The 23,011-nt window shown below is 33.7% G+C and overlaps 1 protein-coding gene across 2 annotated transcripts in view; it reads right to left on the reverse strand.

The window, feature by feature from the left end:
- Oxsr1 (oxidative stress responsive kinase 1) overlaps positions 1 to 23,011 on the reverse strand; it is a 101,108-nt gene that overhangs the window by 24,870 nt on the left and 53,227 nt on the right. For both annotated transcript variants that reach the window (XM_076843720.2, XM_076843728.2), the window contains 5 exons: positions 19,314 to 19,423; positions 17,444 to 17,545; positions 7,564 to 7,697; positions 1,654 to 1,702; positions 1,002 to 1,067 (listed from right to left, as the gene is read on the reverse strand). In XM_076843720.2, the coding sequence (XP_076699835.1) occupies positions 1,002 to 1,067; positions 1,654 to 1,702; positions 7,564 to 7,697; positions 17,444 to 17,545; positions 19,314 to 19,423 (461 nt within the window). The remainder of the gene's footprint in view (positions 1 to 1,001; positions 1,068 to 1,653; positions 1,703 to 7,563; positions 7,698 to 17,443; positions 17,546 to 19,313; positions 19,424 to 23,011) is intronic.

A 23,011-nucleotide genomic window follows, 5' to 3' on the forward strand; every position in this document is an offset into this window, starting at 1 on the left:
TCACCAACACTTTTTATATTTTATTTAGAGACAGGGTCTTGCTAAATTACTTAGGGCCTCACTCAATTGCTGAGGCTGGCTCTGAACTCATGATCCTCCTGCCTCAGCCTCTGGAGCTGCTGGAATTACAGGTGTGTGCCATCACACCCAGCAGGAAGGACCCTTAATAACAAGATTTAAGTATCTAAGTCTGCAGAAGATGTATCTCTATGAAGTAGAGACGAGTTAATTGTGCTACCAGTGCTACGAATATCATTTCAAAGTGTTAAATCTACTTTTCTGATTCTTTATCAATAAAAACTTTCTAAATAATATCAGAATTCCCAAGTACTGAAACCTATGGAAGTGAATAAGTCACTTATTAGATTTACTCGAACTTCCCAGACAATCCTACCACCATGCTCCATGAGGTACAATATCTTTCTTTACCTTCTCCCTCAAGTCTAACATCAGCAGAAGCCAGCTGGCCTCATTTCCTTTAGACTGGATAAGTCTGTGTTGAGGAAAAGAAGGAAAAGGGAAGAAAGGGTTTTTCCCTACTGAAAGGAGGGAAAATTGAGATCTTAATTTTGCTCAAACTGAGATCTTCATGCATTTCTATGTTCACATTCTGACCAAAGTTCTTAGAAATGACTTATGAATCAAGGTTCTTTTGGTCTTTCAGTCAAAGCAACAAAAAGTTTGCAGCTAGCAGGTACTGCAGCTATAAATGCTACATAAAATCACAACTCACTCAAGAAGCTGGAAAGCATGATTAAACAGGGGTCAGAATTAACTCACAGATTACTGTCCAGCATACCTTTGTATTCCAGTAGATAGCAGAGTAATGCCCTAGCATATGATATTTGTTGGATGAATATACCAAAGAATGCTTTAGAAAAGGTTGGGAGAAAATGAATAATCCTGCTTCAGTTAACAAAATATTAATTAACACTTTCAAAATCAAAAATAAATCAACTCTAAGAAATTTCCTAAGAAAACTTATTAGATCCTCCATTTACCTTTTTAGCTCTTTCAGAAATGGTAGGTGCTCTCTGCAATATTTTCTCTTGAAGAAATTCTTTATTCTGGAGGGGAAAAATAAGTATTTTCTTTTTATAAAAATTTTTTGTTGAACCAATAAAATTGACAAAGAAATGTTCTTCACAATTAATATGTCTTATGAAGTAGTATGAAACTACTATAGTACATTATTGCCATGGTTTTAGAAACTGAGACAGAGCTTCAATATGTTGAATAAACCATTATGGAAAGTTTGCTTTATTATATGGCAAACTTTGTTGATCCTGAATTTCCAACTATAATAACATACCACTATCTCTGGGAAATAAATTATTCACAAATTAAGTAGTAAACCTTGAAATGAGAGTTCAATATTTTTTACAAATTATAATGGCAAAAAATTAATATTAAATATTGCTATGATAAGTTTAACTTGACATTTAATTTATACCATAAAAAGATATTGATTTAATTCCAAAGCAAGTGTCTTATATACCAAAAATTATATTCATAATACCCTCAGTAATTATTATTTTATCTTCTATCATTCTTCCACACAGAATCATCTTAAGAAATACAACTTATGAACACTGAACATAATATGGTAGTATCATATAAACACATATAAAATTAAAAGATAAAATATCCTACCTTAGCTTTCTGGAAAAATTTGTGCCTTAATAGTTCTGCTGCTGTTGGTCTAAAAGCAGGGGAAAAAAAAAAAAGTTTTTGCATTAATTCAAGTGCAATGTGAGTTTATATCTTCAAAAATGAGAAAATTATTTTTTGAGCAGCAAAATAAAAACTGAGTAGGCTCCACTTTCCTTAACCTGCTAAAAAACAAATGTAGGATAACCTGGATATAAGACATCAAGCAGAATAAAACAGTCAAATAGAAATGTTTTGATAATAATTAAGACATCCTTTGAAAATTTCATTAGTGAACTGCTGTTTCTGGAAGAACACTTCCAACATATTTACTATTTAATATTATTATTTCCCAAGAGAAATTATATACTCTGATTTTTTAGTAAAGCATAAAAACATATTTAAGATCACAAAGAGGAAAGCGAGTTACACTCCTAGCCTTGCTAGTCCTCGAGGCATTGGTTTCCTATTGAAAGGAAAAACTCTGCTTCTTGTCACAAGGCTGCCTGACAAGTTCAACTTAAGGCAACTAGATTCTAAAAACCAGATTTCACAATTTCCCTTAAAAATCTGAAGATTTGGGCCAGGGATGAAGCTCAGTAGTTAGCAAAGCACTTGCCTAGCATGTCCAGGTCCTGACTTCAATCTCAGTATGAGAAAGAAAGAGGAAAGAGGAGGGAAGAAAGGGGACGGAAGGGGAAGGAAGACCGGAAAATTCCAAAAAGTATATTTCCCAGATTTAACCAAAGTCAATTTTTAATTCAACTGTGAGCGATATTTTTACAGTTTTGACTAAATTCATCATTAATTTAAAAAACCTTTAAAAATACATTATTTCAGAATAAAGAATTTTACACTTAAAAAAACCCACACCTGATTATGCCACACACATAACATGTAATTCTACAAAAATCACAATTCACCTAAGGTTCAATATTACCTAGTCAAGCCTCTAAGGGGTGGGGGTGGGGGTTGTTGTTTCTTTGTTTTTGCATGCTGCAGATCAAACACAGGGCCTCAGCACACACTAGGCAAGCACCATCCCCAGCCTGAGCAGCAGTTCTTAATCACTGCTGTGTGTTAGAGTATCTGAGGTGCTTAAAAATCCTAACGAACAATGAAAGCAGAATGTATTGGAACAAAACCTAGTATCAGCAGTTTTTTGTTTTTGTGGGTTTTTTTTTTTTTTTTTTTTTTTAACTGTCCAGGTCATTTAAATGTGCATTCAAGCTTAAGAACCAATCCCTGGAGGACTAGCAAGGCTAGGAGTGTAGCTCAGTAGTAGAAAGCTTGCCTAGAAAGACTGAGGCCATGGATTTAATGGGAGAGGGCGTTTAAGAAAGCAGTTAAATGTGAAATTAGTCAAGAGTTCATTGTTTTGGGGCTGGGATTGTGGCTCAGCGGTAGAGTGCTCGCAATTCGATCGCGAGCACCACATAAAAAAAGAAAATAAAGGTATTGTGTTGTGTCCATCTACACCTAAAAAATAAATATTAAAAAAAAAAAAAAAAAAAGAGTTCATTGCTTCAACAATTTGCCCAAGATGGCTCCTTACTATTCTTTCTTCTAGGTTCATTTCCTTCTTTTTAAAGTTTTTTCCCCAGTATTGGGGTTTGAATCCAGGGGAACTCTGCCATTGAGTTGCATCCCCAGCCCTTTTCATTTTTAATCTTGAGACAAGATGTTGCTAAATTGCCCGGGGTCATCCCAAACTTATAATCCTCCTTTGTGTCTGGGATTGCAGGTGTGCACCATCGCACCCTGCCCAAAAAGTACAGCTTTTGAAGGGTTAAGTGAAAGGATGTGATTGGAAAACAATGTTTGTGTGAAAAATATCTTCACTTCATGCTCACTCTTTAATACTAGTTAGACTAGATGGTGAATTCTGGGCTAACAGTTAACTTCTCTCAGCATTATTTAACTATATGCTGGCCTCAATTATTGTTACAGAGAAGTGGTTTTCAGTCTACCTGCTATTCCTCAGTAGGTAATGTGTTCTCTGAGGCTGAATATAAGAAGTTTTGCAACACTGAAAAAGGTAGACAATGCCTGGAACCTGGGGAAAATGGTTCTTTAATCTGAGGTTATAGTGTTTAATAATAAAAAAATGTTCAGCCATTATTTCTTTGACTATTGCTTCCCCTACATTCTCTCTAGTCTTTACTGGCTAGTTCATATATGTGTATATGTAAATATTTGTGTTTATTTATATAGGTTAATCATCCCTAATTCAAAAATCTAAAATCTGAAATGCTCCAAAATCCAAAATTTGAGTGCTAACATAATGCCACAAGTAGAAAATTCCATGCCATGAAACTGTTTCATGCACAAAATCAACAATATTGCATTTTGTGCATGAAACAATCTTTAGGCTATGTATATGTTATACAAGAAATAAAAACAATTTTGTGTTTAGACTTGGATCCCATTTCTAAGATATCTCATTATGAAAAATGCAAATATTACAAAATTAAAAAAAAAAAAAAACACTCTGAAAGCCAAAAACTCTCTGGTCCCAGGTATTTCAGACAAGAGACATTCAATCTGAACACAGATGTGCATAAGCACACCCTCACTCTCTGAATTTTCTCACCCTTGGAATGTTTATCTTTCTTTCATATTTATACCACTCATTTTCTATGCTATATGTTGAACAATTTCCTCAATAAAGTGTAATGAGATTGAAAACAGGCAATCTGAAGTCAGATTGCATAGGTCAAAATCCTAACTCCACCATTTATTAGATGTGTGACTTTAGGCAAGGTTACTTAACCTATGATTCAGGGTTTTTTATTGGTAAAACAAAGAAAATAAGAGTGCCATCGTCATGGATGGCATGAGAATTAAACGAGATGACATACACTAAATGTTTATAAAAGTGCCTGGTACTTGCTGAGCCAATAGTTAATAGTTAATAGTCTTTTCTACAGGCTCTTTAAGGGGAAGTGGTTTCCAGTCTACCTGCTATTCCTTAGTAAGTAATCTGTTCCCTGAGGCTGAATGTGAGATGTTTTGCAACACAGGAAAAGGTAGATATTTAACCATTCATTTAGGGTTCTTTCGTTTTATCCTAGAAATGCCATATATATTAGAAATGCCCTAAACAAAGTTTGATTTTGGTTTAAATAACAGAAATTAGATTTTTTAATACTTCTCAAGGTTTTTTTTTCTTTTTAAAAAACCACTTTATGACAATATCAAACTTATAGATTTGAGTTGCAAAGGTAGTACAAAGTTCCCACTTACCTTTCATCAGGTTCCATTAATGTTAGCATTTTACATAACCATGGTCTAATTACTAAGCCATTAACTAAAACATTCACATTGGTATAGTACTATTAACTAAACTACAGGCTTTACTCAGATTCTCCAATTTTTCCATTACTTTCATTTCTCTCTCTCTCTCTCTCTCTCTTTTCTTTCTTTTTTTTTTTTTTGGTGTGGTGCTGGGGAGTGAACCCAGGGTCTTGTGCATGTGAGGCAAGCAGTCTACCAACTGAGCTATATCCCAGCCCCTCATTACTTTCATTTTTCTACTGTAGCATCTAATGCAGGACACCTTGTTGCACTGAGTTGACAGTCTCCATCATCTCCCCCTGTCAGTGATAGTATCTTCTTAGTCTCTCCTTTCCTTGACACTTTTAAAAAGTACTGGCCAGGTATTTTGTAGTATACTCCTCAATTTGGATGTCTGTTTTCTAGTTATTAACTAAAATTATAAATTCAAAGAAAGAATACTTCATAGGTGATGTGCCCTTCTAATTGCATCAAATCAATTACATAGTATCATTTCGTTGTATTAATGGTGGTGATTAACCTTTATCACTTGATGGAGTTATGATCAGATTTCTTCTCTGTAAAATTGTCATTTTTTCTTTTTCATACTTTAATCTGAAACAAATCACAATCCAACCCACACTCAAGGGAATCCATTAAGTAATTTTAATTGCTATATTTTTTCATTTCTAATAGTGCTACTTACATTTTCGTAATGCTCAAACTCTTGTGGGTTCTGATTTCTTTTATGATTTTAATTATATCATTGAATTATCTTAATATCTTGAACAAATAATGTTTCTACTTATACCTGCCACCTCCAGTTCATAGTATATTATAATTTTAGACTGTGATCCTATCTTCAATGGGACATTATATGCAGGAATCATGGGACCCGAAATTTGGAAATGTGCTTCTAGTGCATTTCTCTGAGATTCCTTCAGCCAAGAGTAAAACTGGCTTTGCAACAATTTTGTTTTTACTTTCTAATATGTGGGTTCCTGGGTATGAATTTAGACTGTCAACTTGTGGAACATCAAGGTTGAGGGTTTGACATTAATTGGGAAAGATCTCTGTTTTCTCTTAATGATGATGATATGATGGACAGTTTTATTCTAGTCTACCGTTTTACTGAGTATGAAGACTTCTGAAGATCTTAGCTTAAGCAGCATGTCAGTGCAAAATCCCCTCTGTGGTGGGGAGCCCAAGATCTCAATTCTAGTCATAACAAGGGAGTTAGAAATCCAAAACCTAGCAGGTTACTAGAATGAACAGTCCCACTGAAGGCAGTTACTGGATTAATTCCTAATACTTCTTCCCTAATCTATGGTTACCTCATTATTTCTGGTATCCAGGGATTTTTAAGTTTGATAGCTTTTCTCTGGCATTTCTAATTATCTGTAACAAGAGAATTTATTCTTTTTGTTCACTAACTTGGGAGAAGCAAGTATTTCCTACTTTTAGGTATGAACTTTGCTGCCTATTTTTCTTACCCTTTCCAATAATTCCAACAGTAAATTCTGAAGCCCCATTATATGTACTAGAGAAATGATCAAGGATGTTAAAGTCTTACTTTTGTCGACCTTTAGAGAAAACAAAATTAAAGAACTTTTAGTGCTAAGAAACTCAGTATAATACACAGTTGTCCCTTGGTATCTCAGGAGAACTGGTTCCAGAACGCCTCACCACTATCAAAAATCTGTAGATATTAAAGTCCCTTATAAAAAATGAACAGTATTTGCACATAACCTATATACAATCCTCCCATGTACTTTAAACCATCTCCAGATTACTTATAATATTCAATAAAATGTAAGTGCTATGTAAATAGTTTTTATACTATACTGCTTATGGAATAATTACAAGAAAAAGTCTGTGTTCAGTACAGTTTTACTTTTTTTCCAGAATACTTTTGATCCATGGTTGGCTGAACCTGTGAATGTAAAACCTGTCTCTATGCAGAACTGATATACATATATGAAACAGAAAAATAAGGTATAAAACAGAGACCTAAATTATGATTCAAGACTTTTGAATTCAAGTTCCCACATCTATGACTAGGCATCTGGGTGACCACAGAGAAAAGCTTGTACTCAATGATCTCCAACATTCTACAATGCTGTTTAATAGACAAAAATATATACATTGAATATTTTTATTTATTTGTTCACTTGCCATTCAATCTGTCTAGAACTGACAAAGAAGCAACTTAAAATTCTGGTCCAGTTACTAAAAGCTTTCTAACATGGAAAGAAGTACTATTATTTGACACTAAATATAAACTTGTTATGTATATTCCTTTTGTTATTAAATTATAAATGATATTTGTTTACTTAAAAATTTTAAGAGTAAAGTAAATACAAACATCTCACATTAACCTGGCTTTTTACTAATACAGCATTCACAATATATAATTTTATAGCTCCAGAACACTAAGAAATAGTTAAAACTATTTAGGGTACACTATATACTAAAAAGAAGACAGAAATCAAGACCATCAATGTGAAACTGTCTTGTAAAATAGTCTCTGTATACTTTTTAAAACTTTATAGTTAGCCCTTTAGATACGAATCTCAGATTACCCACAATGGTTTACATATCAATGGACAGAAAAGTACGGTTTCTTTCATATTTTACCTTTTTTCTGGATCCTTTTGAAGGCACAATGAAATCATTTTTCTAAATGATTTGCCATATTTTTTCAGCATTTCTTTATCTTGAACACCAGTTTCCAAAGAAGGAGGATCATTCTGCAGTGTCAGCATTAAAACCTGTAAAAATTTTCAATACACTGTAAACTTCTGAAGACTCAATGAAATTTAATTAACAACTATGGTCCAGATTTTTCAATACAGACATACTTTCCTTCCTACAAAATAAAAACAAATTAGGGAGCTGGGGCTGGGGCTCAGTGGTAGAGTACTTGCCTAGCATGCACAAAGCCTGGGGTTTGATTTCCAGCACTGCTAAATATGTAAATAAACAAACAAAAGTTCACATTAGGCCAGTTGTTTAAAACCCAGAGTTATTTGTTATTTTTTTTTCTTAATTAGTCTTTATTTTATTTAGTTGTTTTTATGTGGTGCTACCACTGCTACACCCCTAGCCCTAGAACCCATTTTTATTTGTGACTTCCACAGTAATAAAAAGTATACAGCTGGCTCTCCCAATAGTTTTCTCACAAGGGCCTACTGTGTCAACATTGATGTTCTTTAGTTAGAATCCTTTGTTTCCTGATGTCCCTCAGTCCTAATTCTTATACTGCCAAATTACCTTTAAAAAAAAACATTAAAACCACAGCAAACTTAAGAGTGTGACCTCACTAATTTTACATATTCATGGGCCTGCTTTACCTTGACTCCTTGTACCATGACCTTCCCTTTCTAGAGCTTCCACCACAGAAATCGCCAATAATGGGCTGGGGATATAGCTCAGTTGGTAGAGTACTTGCCTTGCATGCACAAGGCCCTGGGTTCAATTCCCAGCACCACAACAATCAATCAATTAAAAAAAAAAAATTTATATATATATATATATAACCAATGATGTCCAAATTAACAAAGCTATGTAAGTTCTCAGTTCACATTCTTTCTGCCTCCCCTGCAACAACTGACAATTTTGATTATTCTGTCCATCATACATTCCTTCCTGCTTCGGATTTCATGGCAATATACTAGCTTGATGCATAGAGATATAAGGAATGAAGGTCATATTTATATGGAAGGATTCAAGTTATTTGTGTTTTTCTATATTGCTTAACTTTTTGTATAAAAGCATGCAACATTTTTTAAAATATAAAATCAACACACACAAAAAAAGAGGCCTGAATCAGTGTTATTACTTGCTCTTCCGATTCAATTTATACTTACATAATTGGAATCAGTAAGGCTGGCAATTTTTTTTTTTTTTTTTTTTTTTTTTTTTTAGCAAATAAGTTAACACATATGTCAAGCTAGAACTGCAGGAATAATAATCTACAATGGATAAGTAGACCTCACTCACCATCATCTTTTTAAAAGTAAGCCATCTGGCCTAAAAAATGCCTCCCACCTTGCAACTGTAAAAACATATCCTTTTAAAAAATAGATATATAGAGGGTTTTCACAACATTCTTTTACTGGTTTTATTCCTCTTTATAATTTACAGTATTGTAGGGACAGAATAATATCTTTTCTTTAGGTTCTATGATACAGTTGTGATACCTATATGACAATTCACAATGGTGGTCATCCATCCACAGGGCATCTTTTGCAGTGAAAAAGCAGAACCACAACCACCAGTTATGAACAGAAAAACAGAATTCATGTACATATTATAACCAGAGAACAGCCACACAGATAAATATGGTTATGAGCATTCCTGACAGAACCATACTGTAACGCAAAAACTCATTGTGTCACTAATGTTGAAATAACCACATTTCCGGTAACTTCTAGATCAGTACACAATGACAGGCCAGTTAATAAAAGGTGCACAGTGTTCTATCATGAAGAAAAATTTATATTAATTTCTATCCAATAGATAATGAAAATAATTAGCATATCGGGCATATGAACACTATGCATGGATTATTCATTATTTGAAAAGCAAAAGATAATGAAAATAATTAGCATATCTGGCATATGAACACTATGCATGGATTATTTATTATTTGAAAAGCAATTAAAACAGTGCCTGACACAGAAAATCATGTAAAACATGCTAGCTATATTTACACAAATATGTAATTTTCCTCACAACCTTATGAAGTAGAAATGATCATCATCCCCTTTGAGGCTGCTCTGTAAAGGTGACTATGGGAAACTGAGAGATGTTGGTCTATAATTTTATCAAACTAAGACTCAAAAGATGGAAAGGCATAACATAAAAAAGTCAACTATAATATAAAGCCATCCGATGCCAAGCACCTAGGTTGTATTTTAATGTTTAATTCATATTGTAACCATTACAGGGGTTTGAAGGAATACAGCCCAGAACACTATGAGGGAGAAGATGGTGGGATAGGAAGTATCAGGAATCTCTTTCCACACTCCTAGATAACTACACTGGATAATCTAAACTAATGATTTTGGAACTCTGGATTCTACTAAAGATTACAAATTCCAAGAAAGGCTTAGACAGTAAGTTAAGTTTTGGTTATTTCAGCTATTAGGAAAGAAAGAGCTACCCACCCTAACTTCCAACTCTAGGGTAGGAAGCTATTACATATTCCTAGAACAACTGCACTGTTATGGTTAGATATTAGGTGTCCCTCCAAAGCTCATGTGTGAGACAATGCAAGAAGGTTTATAGAAGAAATTATCGATTATAAGAGCCTTAACTCAATCAGTTAATTACTCCCCTGATTACTTCAGTGGTCACTGACAGCAGGTAGGGTGTGGCTGGAGAAGGTGGGTCACTGGGGGCATGCCTTTGGGGTATATATTTTGTATCTGATGAGTAGAGTCTCTCTCTCTCTGCTTCCTGATTATGTGAGTCACTTCCCTCTGCCATGATGTTCTGCCTCACCTTGAGCCCCCAACGAATGGAGCTGGCTGTCTATGGACTGATGCCTCTAAAACCGGGAGCCCTCAAAATAAACTTTTCCTCCTTAAAATTGCTTGTCACATCTTTTAGTCAAAACAGTGAAAAAGCTGACTAAAACACACACAGTATGAAGATCCAGAGTGAAGAACAAAAGACTATGTCTTCTAACTAATGGAGATTGGTGCTCTCACTGCTGATTACTTTTGATCACAAAGATGCATATAAAGAGTCAGCAGCCAATGGTGGTACAAGTCCTTTCCTCTCCAGCTAAAGTGACTTCCAGGAGATTGAAAGAGTCAATCCCCGCCTTTCATTTTTCTTTTTCTCTTTTTTGAGAGCCAAATATTAAAGACCAGGAAAAAACTACATATAGAGAGATTATTAAAAAGAGATCATCCAAACTCAAGAAAAAACAACTGTCTTAAAGATGCTCAAAGAACTAAAGAAAGATATGAAGAAAATCAGAAAACAATGCTTGAACAAAACAGAAATGTCAATGATGAAATTTTTAAAAAACTCAAAAGAAACCAAAAAGCTTTCTGACCTGAGTACAACTAAAACACACATACACACACACACACACAAAAAAAAAAAAAAAAAAAACCCACAACACTAAATGATTCAAAGGCAGATTTGAGTAAGCAAAAGGAACAATCAATTACTCTGAATGGAAATTTCTAAGAAACAGAAAGAAAAAGGATTTAAAAAAAAACAGAGCCTAAGAGACATTTGAAATATCAAAGATCCCAGAGAAAAGTACAGAAGTAATACTGTTAAAATATTTTCAAATTTTATTAAAGAAATAAATGTAAACAATCAAGAAGATCAATAAATTCCAAGTAAGATGAATATAAGGAGATTCAAGCCAAGATAAATCATAATCAAACTTTCCAAAGAGAAAGATCTTGAAAGCAGCAAGACTTCTCATATACAGGGATCCTCAATAAGAACATCAGCACATGGGCTGGGGATGTAGCTCAGTGGTAGAACACTCATCGAGCAGTCACAAAACTCTGGGTCCAATCCCTGGTACAAATAAACAAAATATCGGCAGATTGTCCTTATATTTTTATTAAGAACTATGAAGGCCAGAAGCAGAGGGCCAAAATATTCAAAATGCTAAATGAAAAAAATCTATCAACTATCAACCAAGAATCTTATAATCAGCAAAACAGTGCCTTATAAGTGAGAGAGAAGTTAAGACATTCCCAGATGTCATTACCACTGCATCTGTCCAGGAAGAAATGATTAAACAAGTCCTACAAGGTGAAAAGAAAGGATTCTAGGCAATATTTTGAAGTCCTATGAATAAATGAAGGTATCAATAATGTAAATGGGTAATTATAAAATAGCATTAGTGTAATAATGATTTGTTACTCTATTTTTCTTTTCTACATGATTCAAGAGACTAACACATTAAATTATTAGTCTAGAAGCTAATATTATTGTAACTTGATTTATAATTTGTTTTCTACTTAATTTAAGAGACTAGTGCATTCAAAGTAATATCAGGTTTTTAATTAATTAGGGGTATAATGTATAAAGATGTAATCTTGTGACATCAACAATTGAAAGTGGTAGGGGCAGAGCTGAAAAGGAGCAGCATTTTTGTATGTATTAAACTAGGATAAATTCAAATTAGAGTGCTACAGTTTTGGGATGTTACATATAATCCTCATGGTAACCAAAAAGAAAATGCCTGTTTGACAACACACACCAAGAAGTAGAAAGAAATATTAGTTTCTAACAACAACAACAAAAAAAACTAAACAAAAAAGACAATAGCAGCACCACATAAAAATAAAGATATTTTTAAAAAATGATTTAGAAAAATAAAATTTAAGAAGCACAAGAAAGATGTTAAATCAACAACCTAAGTTTGCAACTGAAGGAACTAGAAAAAAATAAATGCAAAGCTGGCCAAAGAAAGGAAATTATAAAAGGTTACAGCTGAGATGAAGAAACCAGAGAACAGAAAAACAGGAAGGAAAAATCAATGAAATCAAAGTTGGTTTTTGAAAAGATCAAATGCCATTATGAAAGCATGACCTCTAGAAGAACAGATATTCGAAAGAGGAAAGTATCAAACTGTATCACCACCTCACTGCAAAGGTAAACAACAGGAGAAAAGAAAGGAACAAAGGATGTACTATACAACAGAAAAAAATTTATCAAATGACAGGAATAAGTCTTTACCTGTCAATAATAATCCTTGAATGTAAATAGATTAAATCCCCAGAGTTAAAAGATTTGGGATGATGAATTTTAGAAAACAAATCCCAATCATACACTGCCTACAATAAACCCACCTCTCCAGTAAAGAAACAGACCACAAGTGAAGAGATAGAAAAAACATTCCACAAAAACAAAAACCAAAAGCAAACATGAGCAGCTATACAGATAAAACAAACTTTAAGTCAAAAATTGGAAAAAGGGACAAAGATGGTTACTATATAATGATATAGAGACTATTTCAACAATAGGATATTATAATAATTGTAAATATATAGGCACCCAATGCTGAAGCAATAAATTATAGAAAGCTAATACTATTTGATGTAAAGCAAGAGATTACAATACAAAAATAATTAAGATATTCAACACCTACTTTCGTTAATGAAAAAAAATCACCAAAAGAAACATGGAAGTTACATTAGACTAAATGAACCTAACAGATATTTACATAACATTTCATTCAATAGCTAGAGAATATACTTTTTTCTCATCAGCACACTGGAATATTCTTCAGATTAAACCATGTTAATCTACAAAACGAGTCTCAGCAAATTCAAAACCTGAAATCATATCACATATCTTCTCTGAACAAAATGGAATAAGACTAGAAACCAACAAGAGGAGCTATAATTTCTAAACAACATGCTCTGGAATAATCAATGGGTCAAAAGAAATCAAGAGAGAAATTAACAAAATTTCTTGAAACAAATGAAAATGGAAACACAACATATCAAAACCTATGGAATATAGCAACAGCAATACTAAAGAGAAAAATTTATAGCAAAAAGTAGCTACATCCAAAAAAGGGCAGGGCTGGGGTTATGGCTCAGTGGTAGAGCACTCACCTAGCATGAGTGAGACACTGGGTTTGATCCTCAGCAATACATAAAAATAAATAAATAAAATAAAGGTATTGTGTCCACCTATAACTAAAAAAATATATTAAAAAAACCATAAACATCCCAAATAAACATACTACTGATGCAACTCAGGAAACCAGAAAAAAAAATTAAGTCAAACCCAAAATTAGTAGAAGGAAATAATAAAGACCAGATCAGAAATAAATAAAAGGGAGCTAAAAAATGATACAAAAGAACAACAGAGTTGATTTTTTTGAAAGATAAACAAAAATCAATCAACCTTTATTTAGGCTAATGAAGAAAAAAGGAAAAGATCCAAGTAAATAAAATTGAAAATGAAAGAGGACACATTACTGATACCATGAAAGATCATTAGGGACTATTATGACAAACTATACACCAAAAATTGGAAAACCTGAAAGAAATAAATTTCTAGAAATATTTACCCTACCAGAATTGAACCATGAGGACCTAGAAAAGATAGCACAGATCAATAACAAGTAACAACACTCAACAGTACTACTTCCCAACAAAGAACTCAATGTCTTTATTTCTGAATGTTACCAACTTTTACAAAAGAACTAACTCCAACTCTTCTCAAAGTATTCTAAAAACCTGAAAGGGAGGAAACCCTTTCAAACTCATTCTACATGGCAAGTAAGTATTATTACCCTGATATCAAAACCAGACAGTACACAACAACAAAAGAGAACTGTAGAGAAATATCTCTAGAGAACATAGGTAGAAAATTTTTCAATAAAATACCTGCAAACCAAATCCAATAGCACATCAAAAAGATTGTGCACCATGATCAAGTGGTATTCATCTCAAGGATGCAAGGGTAATTCAACAAACCATTAAACAACATATCACATGACTGAATGAAGAACAAAAACCATCATCTAAATAGGTGTAGGAAAATCATTCAATAAAATATAACATCCCTTCCAGATAAAAACTCAGCAAGGTACATAAAAAACATACCTCAACATAATAACATCATACTGAATATGGAAATGATTAATTATTTTCTCTGAAATCAGAAAGAAGACAGAGATGTCCACTTTTACCACTCTTTTTCAACATAATATTGGAAATCTTGACCAGAGCAATTAGGCAAGAGAAATAAAGGACATCAAAATAGGAAGGAGGAATTATCCCTGTGTGTTCAACAGCTTCAAATTACTCTAAAAAAATACCTAAATTAGTTAACTTAGAGAGAAAAGGCTATTTTGGCTCACAGTTCTAGAGATACCCACCAAAGATTAGGCAATTCATTTGCTTTAAGGCCTCTGGAAAGGATGGCACATTATAATGGGAGCATATGGCAGAGAAAATCAATCAACTCATGAGCCAGGAAGCAAATGAAGAGGAACAGATCAGAGTCCCACCATCCCTTTTGAGAGCACAGTAACTTGAGGCTGCCTATGAAGGCCAATCTTGTGAAGAATAGTCTCTCCATCTCCTAATAGCACCAATCTGGGAAACAAGACTTTTAGCACACATACTTTTGGATAATATTCAACATCTGAACTATAGCACACTGTCTGTAAATGACATGATCTTATATATGGAAAAATGTGAAGACCTCACCAAAAAAAAAAAAAAAAAAAACTGTTAGAATTACTAAATTCAATAAGCCTAGAGGATACAAAAATCATAGCAGGTGCTATTATTGTTGGGGTTTTGCAGTACTGGGGATTGAACCCAGGACAGTATCATTTCTATACACCAATATAAACCTGCAGCAAAAGAAATCAAGAGTTGGGTGCAATGGTGCATGCCTATTATCTCTGTAAAATGGGAAACTGAGGCAGGAGATACACAACTTCAAGGCCGGCCTCAGCAACTAAGTGAGACCCTGTCTCAAAATAAATTTTTTTTAAAAGGGCCAGGGGTATACCTCAGTGATAGAAGGCCTCTGGGTTCAATACTCAGAGGAAGGGAGGAGGGAGGAAGGGAGGGAGGAGGGGAGGAGGGAAGGAAGGGAGGAAGGGAGGAAGGGAGCCAATTCATACTAGTTACAAATTACCTAAGAATAATTTAACCAAGGAAATGAATTACCTCTTCAATTAAAATTATAAAACATTGATGTAGAAAATAAAAGACAACATGCAAAAAATGGATAAACATCCCATGATCATGGATTGGAAAAATTAATACTGTTAACACGTAAATTCCACATGAAACAATTTACAGATTCAATGTAATCCCTACCAAAATAACAAAGGCGACTATTCCCCAAAGACCTTAAAAGAGCGTACTATAGGGATACAGCTACATCAATGTTCATAGCAGCACAATTCACAATAGCTAGACTGTGGAACCAACCTAAATGCCCTTCAATAGATGAATGGATAAAAAAAAAATGTGGCATTTATACACAATGGAGTATAACTCAGCACTAAAAAATGACAAAATCATGGCATTTGCAGGGAAATAGATGGCATTAGAGCAGATTATGCTAAATGAAGCTAGCCAATCCCTAAAAAACAAATGCCAAATGTCTTCTTTGATATAAGGAGGGCAACTAAGAACAGAGCAGGGAGGAAGAGCATGAGAAGAAGATTACCATTAAACAGGGATGAGAGGTAGGAGGGAAAGGGAGAGAGAAGGGAAACTGCATGGAAATGGAAGGAGACCCTCATTGTTATACAAAATTACATATAAGAGAAAGTGAGGGGAAAGGGAAAAAAAAAAAACAAGAGAGAGAAATGAATTACAGTAGATGGGGTAGAGAGAGAAGATGGGAGGGGAGGGGAGGGGAGGGGAGAGGGGATAGTAGAGGATAGGAAAGGCAGCAGAATACAATAGACACTAGTATGGCAGTATGTAAAAACGTGGATGTGTAACTGATGTGATTCTGCAATCTGTATACGGGGTAAAAATGGGAGTTCATAACCCACTTGAATCAAATGTATGAAATATGATATGTCAAGAGCTTTGTAATGTTTTGTTTTTAAACAATGGATCTTTTATTTATTTATTTATTTATTTATTTTGAGACAGAGAGAGAATTTTTTAATATTTATTTTTTAGTTTTTGGCAGACACAACACCTTTGTTTGTATGTGGTGCTAAGATCGAACCCGGGCCACACGCATGCCAGGCGAGCGCGCTACCGCTTGAGCCACATCCCCAGCCCCTTTGTAATGTTTTGAACAACTAATAATAATAAAAAAAATAACAAAGGCATTCTTCACAGAAAAAAAAATCCTAAAATTCATATAGAATCAAAAAAGACCCTGAATGGCCAAAGCAACTTCAATAAAGTTGGAGGTGTCATGATACCTGACTTCACAACACACTACAAAGCTATAGTAACCATAAAATGGTACTGGCATAAAAACACACATACAGACCAATCAAACAAAACAGAGAAGTCTGAAATAAACCCACCCATCTACAACTTATTTTCAACAAAGATGCAAAAAGTACACATTAGGAAAAGGACATCTTCTTCAAAATGCAGGTGCTGGGAAAACTGGACATTCATATGCAGAATAAAACCAGAACCCTCTCATCATATTTAAAAAAAAAAAAAAAAAAATTCAATTTCCAGTACTTCCTCTGAGCGGGGAAAAAAAAAAATCAACTCAAAATGGAAAGACCTAAATGTAATAACTAACACCCCTAGTATCACCAAAAAAAAAATTTTTAAGAAAACACTTAGATATTGACAGTAAGATATTTCACATTATGAATATATTTAACATCACTTAACTGTATACTCACAAATGGTTAAGATGAAAATTTTATGGTAAATGTTACAGATATTTTGCCACCAAAAAAAAAAAAAAAAACTGGAAAACCAGGGTAAGACCAGAAAATGAAGAAAAGCTCTGAAAAGAAACTGGGACTTGAACTTGAGTATAGTATTTTGAATCTGAGCTTCACCTTCATTGGTGGATACTTATGATAAGGAGCTGCCCCTGTAGCCAGTTCAATTGCTGTGATTCCAAAACTCCAGATATCAGCTTTGAAATCATAACCTCGGACCTGCAAAGAACAGAAAGATGTACATGATTATTTTAACCAATTTAAAAGCACTTTTTAAAAATTTTTTTCTTGGGGCTGGGATTGTGGCTCAGCGGTAGAGCACTCACCTAGCATGCGTAGGGCCCTGGGTTCAATCCTAAGTACCACATAAAAATAAATAAAAGAAATAAAGATATTGTGTCCAACTACAACTAAAAAAATAAATATTTAAATTTTTTTTTTCTTCTTTGCTAAAAGCTCTTTTAAAAAGGTAGTCTCTATTGGGGCTGGGGTTGTGGCTCATCAGTAGAGCGCTCTCCTAGCACACACGAAGCCCTGGGTTCATCCTCAGTGCCACATAAAAATAAATAAATAAAGATATTGTGTCCAACTATAACTAAAAAATAATTTTTTTAAAAAAAGGTAGTTTCTACTATATTATCATCAAGAACAATGAAAAGTATTCATAAGCATTAAAGAATAAAATAATCTAAAGTAAACAAAAACTAAATATACTTGGTAATGGGGAAAGAGGCAACCTGAATGTTCACAAAAAGAGAAATTGTTAACTATGGTATAGTAACTTATAAAAATATTACATAATCAATTAAAAGCAATGCTTATTAATTCTACATGAAAACAGAAAAACCATTTGTGATAAAACATTTATGAAGAGAAAAAATAATATGAATTGTCAAAAGTTTGACAACAGTAACAAGAGATACATCATCTCTCTCTCTCTCTTTTTTTTTCGGGGGGGTACTGGGGATTGAACTCAAGGGCACTCAGCCACTGAGCCCCATCCCCAGCCCTTTTTTGTATTATTTTTTGTATTTATTTTTGTATGTATTTTTTTGTATTTATTTTTGCATTTATTTTATTTAGAAACAGGGTTTCGCTGAGTTGCTTAGTACCTTGCTAAGGTGCTGAGGCTGGTATTGAAAGTTGGAATGCTACCAATTTCAAATGCCACCAAAGAGAAAAATAAAATAAGGAATAAGAAATAAGCACTAGATTTGAGAATCAGCGGAGTTTTCTTTAAGTGATGGAATAAGTAACAACAGGTTGTAGATATGTGAAATGCAAATAAAAAATGGGATGTGGAGATCACTTAGACCTTCAAGAAACACCAACAAAACCAATGTAAGGGCTAGGGCTAGGGCTAGGGCTAGGGCTAGGGCTAGGGCTAGGGCTGGGGCTGGGGCTCAGCGGTAGCGCACTTGCCTGATAGTGTGAGGCACTGGGTTCGATTTTCAGCACCACATATGAATAAATAAAATAAAGATCTATCAGCAACTAAAAATAAATTTTTTAAAGAAAACATGTAAAACTACTAGGTCATTTATTTTGTATTAAGAAAAAAATTTTTTAAAATTGTTATTGTATTATGTTCTGAGTTATGCTTTGGCTTTTTTGTTTAGATTCTTTTGGGGGATTTTACAGCTATGGTACACACCTATCATATCATGTACTCAGGAGGCTGAGGCAAGAGAATCATAAGTTCAAGGCCAATCTGGAAAACTCAGTGAGACCCTGTCTCAAAATAAAAATAAAAGGGGATGGGGATGTAACTCAGCGGTACAGTGCTTGCCTAGCACACATGAGGCCCTGGGTTCAATCCCCTGCACCATATACACACAAAAAAGAGTAGACTAAGTTTTAACCAAGGAGGAGAAATATACATTTCTTAATAACCTGGTATATGTATTAAACAAAAGCAAACATTTAGTTTACTCAGTTTCATCACAAAAACCTAAGCCACTTTTTTAAAAGACAAAAATCATAGTACCTGTTCCATAACTTCAGGTGCCATCCAGCAAGGGGTGCCAACAAAGGTCTTCCTTACTTTATTTCGGGTAATATCACCACCTGTTGCTAGAAAAGCACTAACCCCAAAGTCTGAAATAGAATACAACAGCACAGAATTATAAAGTCAGTAATAATCATAAACCAATAGGAAACTAATATGTTGTTAGTCATCATCCTATATATAAGACATATAGAGAGAGACCAATTTGCTGAACTTTGTGGCTAAATTAAGGTATAGCTTAACAGAGCCTTCATTCCATTCCTCTCCACTCTCACAAATTATCATCTTAATCTGCTCCTTGTTCAAATCCATTCTACATACTAGGATGGGATCCATCTTTCCTTCCTTCCTTCCTCTCTTTTCGTTTCCTTTTCTAACATCTGGCTCTTTCAGCTCAAAAACTCCTACAGGTTCAAAAAGTTCACAAGAAGATGGTTGCAAATAAATTAGAGTAATTCTAATTTAATATCCCATCTTGACTTCTTAATAGATGTATATCATTGGTAAACTGAAGTTTATCCAAGCCTCAGGATTTTCTCCACAAAGATTTTATTCCAAAATATTGAAAACAAAGTCACTGATGAGGAGGACTGCCTGTTTCTCCAATATTCCTCCTTTTATAGTAGTTCTGGTCATGTAACTGTGTTCTGTGATGTTGACACCAGGGCATAGCTGATTTGAGCCAGGTTTAGACACCTTAATCCAAGCTTGATCAATCATAGCTCTTGCCTGAAGCTTGAATGGAAAAACAAGAAAAATGGGGGTCACTGGAGTCGAGTCATGTCAACAGAAGAATCTTGTTCACTAGCACAACTGGGTTCTTGTTCATCCTGAGGTTTAGTTGTTGGTTGATTCTTCCTGTGTACTCAATCCCAGCATATTCAAAAAATTCCTGCTTTGTTAAATTAGCCAATGATAATTTCTGATGCAACCAAAGAACAATATCTAATATAGTGAAGAGTTTTATATACTTTAGTAAACAGCTTATCCAATTCCCTTCTTGCTATTTCAGAACACCCTGTGGTATGTAAAATGGGTCTATACTTGAAAATAGAATAAATTATAGACAAACCCAGTGTGAGAAAGATTAATTCTAGCACTGTAAACTTTAAAATTCCAGATTTAGAAATCTGTTAGTTCATTCATCTTGAAGTGATTATTGGCTTATCTCTATGTAAAACAGCACAACCATACAAAACAAGTTTTTAAAAAATTTATCTTAATTCTTAATGCTCCTAAACTGGTGAATATCTAGGTATTTTAAATGTTAGTCCATATGTATCAATAAAAAAAAATTTAAAGTACATTCAAGAAGAAAAAAAAAACTTCAAGGCATTCAGTTCTGCCACTTGCTAGCTGAATTTTTTTTATCTTTGTTCTACAGTTTCTTCATCTGTAAAAAGTGGTAAATAATAGCGCCAACTTTAAATGGTTGTTGTTAAGGAGTAAATTAAAAATTCCCTGTAAAATACTAAGCACCTGATTAAGTATGGGCATTTTTACTAATAGAACAAACCTATGCCTTAAAATTCTTAAATATAAAAGACTAACCAATCAGGTTATGTACACTATATCTTCAGGTTCAATTATGAGACTTCTGATTTTTTTAAAACTTACTCAAAACCTAGTATCTTTAAAATATCCAGAATTCTAAATCCAGAATTTAATGATTCAAAATCTTCAGATTTTCCTTTTATACAATTCTCTTATCCCTAAGACTTACCAACCCTGAAGACTTGAGTTAAAGCAGTCAGCTAAGGCATGTAAATGAGAGCATCCACTTTACTAAAATGTCCACTGTTACTCCAACTATAAAGAAATCAAGCAGCAAATACCCTACTTGCCTCAATTTAAACTGCCAACTAAAGACAAAGAGTAACTAAAATTTGAAATAAACCATTTTAACTCCTCTGTAAACAATTTCAATAAAGTACAAAATGGAATTTGGTGCCTACTAAATGACAGGACCAAAAGTAAAGGTCAAGGGAGACATGTTCCCTACTTTTATGCAACTTCTCATTATAGAAGGTAGAATCAAGTAATTAGAATACACTATGCTAAATTCTATATAGTATAAAAAAATAACTGTAAGCCCAATAACTATTCAAAAAACACAGGGGAAATACTTTATAATACTGGATTTGACAACTTGTTGAATATGACACCAAATCCTGGGAAACAGAAAACGCAGATAAATTGGACTTCACCAAAATTTATTTCATCAAATTTTCTTAAAATGTCACTCTCACAGAGTGCAAAACGTAACCCAAGAATTGGGAGAAAATATTTGTAAACCAAAAATTTCATAAGGGATTGATATCCAGAATAAAGAACTTCACACTTCAACAATTTTTAAAAATCCAATTTTAAAATGGCAAAGGACTTGAGTAGACATTTCATCAAAGAAGGCAAATGGTCAATAAATACATGAAAAGATGTTCAATATTTCTAATTGCTAGGCAAATACGAATCAAAACCACAATGAGATAGATACCAACTCACACCAATTAGAAAAGCTATAACTATTAATTTAAAAAAAAAAAAAAAAGTAGGGCACATGGCATATGCTTGTAATCCCAGCAACCAGGAGGCTGAGGCAGGAGGTTAGCAAGTTTGAGGCCAGCCTAGAGAACTTAGGGAAACCCATCACAAAGTAAAAAAAATAGGGAATGGGGATATAGCTCAGTGGCAGAACATTTGCTTAGCATGTTCAAGCCCCTGGGTTTGATCCCCAGCACCACAAAAAAAAAAAAAGTAAATAGGAAAGAAAGACTGGGGATATAGCTCAGTGGTAGAGTAACCCTAGATTCAACTCCCACTACAAAAAAAAAAAAAAAAAGGAAAACAGCAGTTGCCATGTTTTTGAGGCAGTTCCTCAAAAAAAAAAAAAAAAAAAAAAAAACATCACACACACACACACACACACACAGAATTATCCAATAATTCTACTTATGAGTATATACTCAAAAGAAATGAAAAACAGGGACTCAGATGTTCATATACATGTGTTCATAGCAGCATTATTCACAATAGATAAAAGGTAGATGAAACAAGCTTTTATTATCCTTGATGGATAAATGGATGAATATAGTATAGGCATACAATGGAATTATTATTCAGTCTTTAAAAGTAATGAAAATCCACAATGTGCTATAATATGGATTAACCTCAAAGATATTATGCTAAATAAAATGAGCCAATCACAAAAGAAGAAATGTTGTATGACTAGTTATGATGTACTTAGAGTAGTTAAATTCATAGAGACAGAAAGTAAAAATCATAGTTGTTCAGAATCAGGGTAACATGTATTGGGAAATTACTTTTTAATAAGTACAGAGTTTTAGTGGAAGAAGATGAAAAAGTTCCAGAGATGGATGGTTGTGACAGCTACACAACATGAACATACTTAATGCCACAGAACCATATACTTAAGAATGGTTAAAATAGCAAAATTTATGTTATATTTTATCACAATTTAAAAAAAATACAAATAGGGCTGGAGGTGTAGTTCAATGGTAGAGGACCCACCTGCCTAGCATTTGTTAGGCTGTGGGCGCAATACTTAGCATCATACATACAAAAACAAATAAATATATAAAAATGAAAAAATATTTAAAGTTATCTAAGGAGGCAGTATCTACCTGGAGATAGATTGGACACAGATGAAAGACAGGCAA

The sequence above is a fragment of the Callospermophilus lateralis genome, chromosome 1 (assembly GCF_048772815.1).
Source record: "Callospermophilus lateralis isolate mCalLat2 chromosome 1, mCalLat2.hap1, whole genome shotgun sequence".
NCBI classification, from domain to species: domain Eukaryota; kingdom Metazoa; phylum Chordata; class Mammalia; order Rodentia; family Sciuridae; genus Callospermophilus; species Callospermophilus lateralis.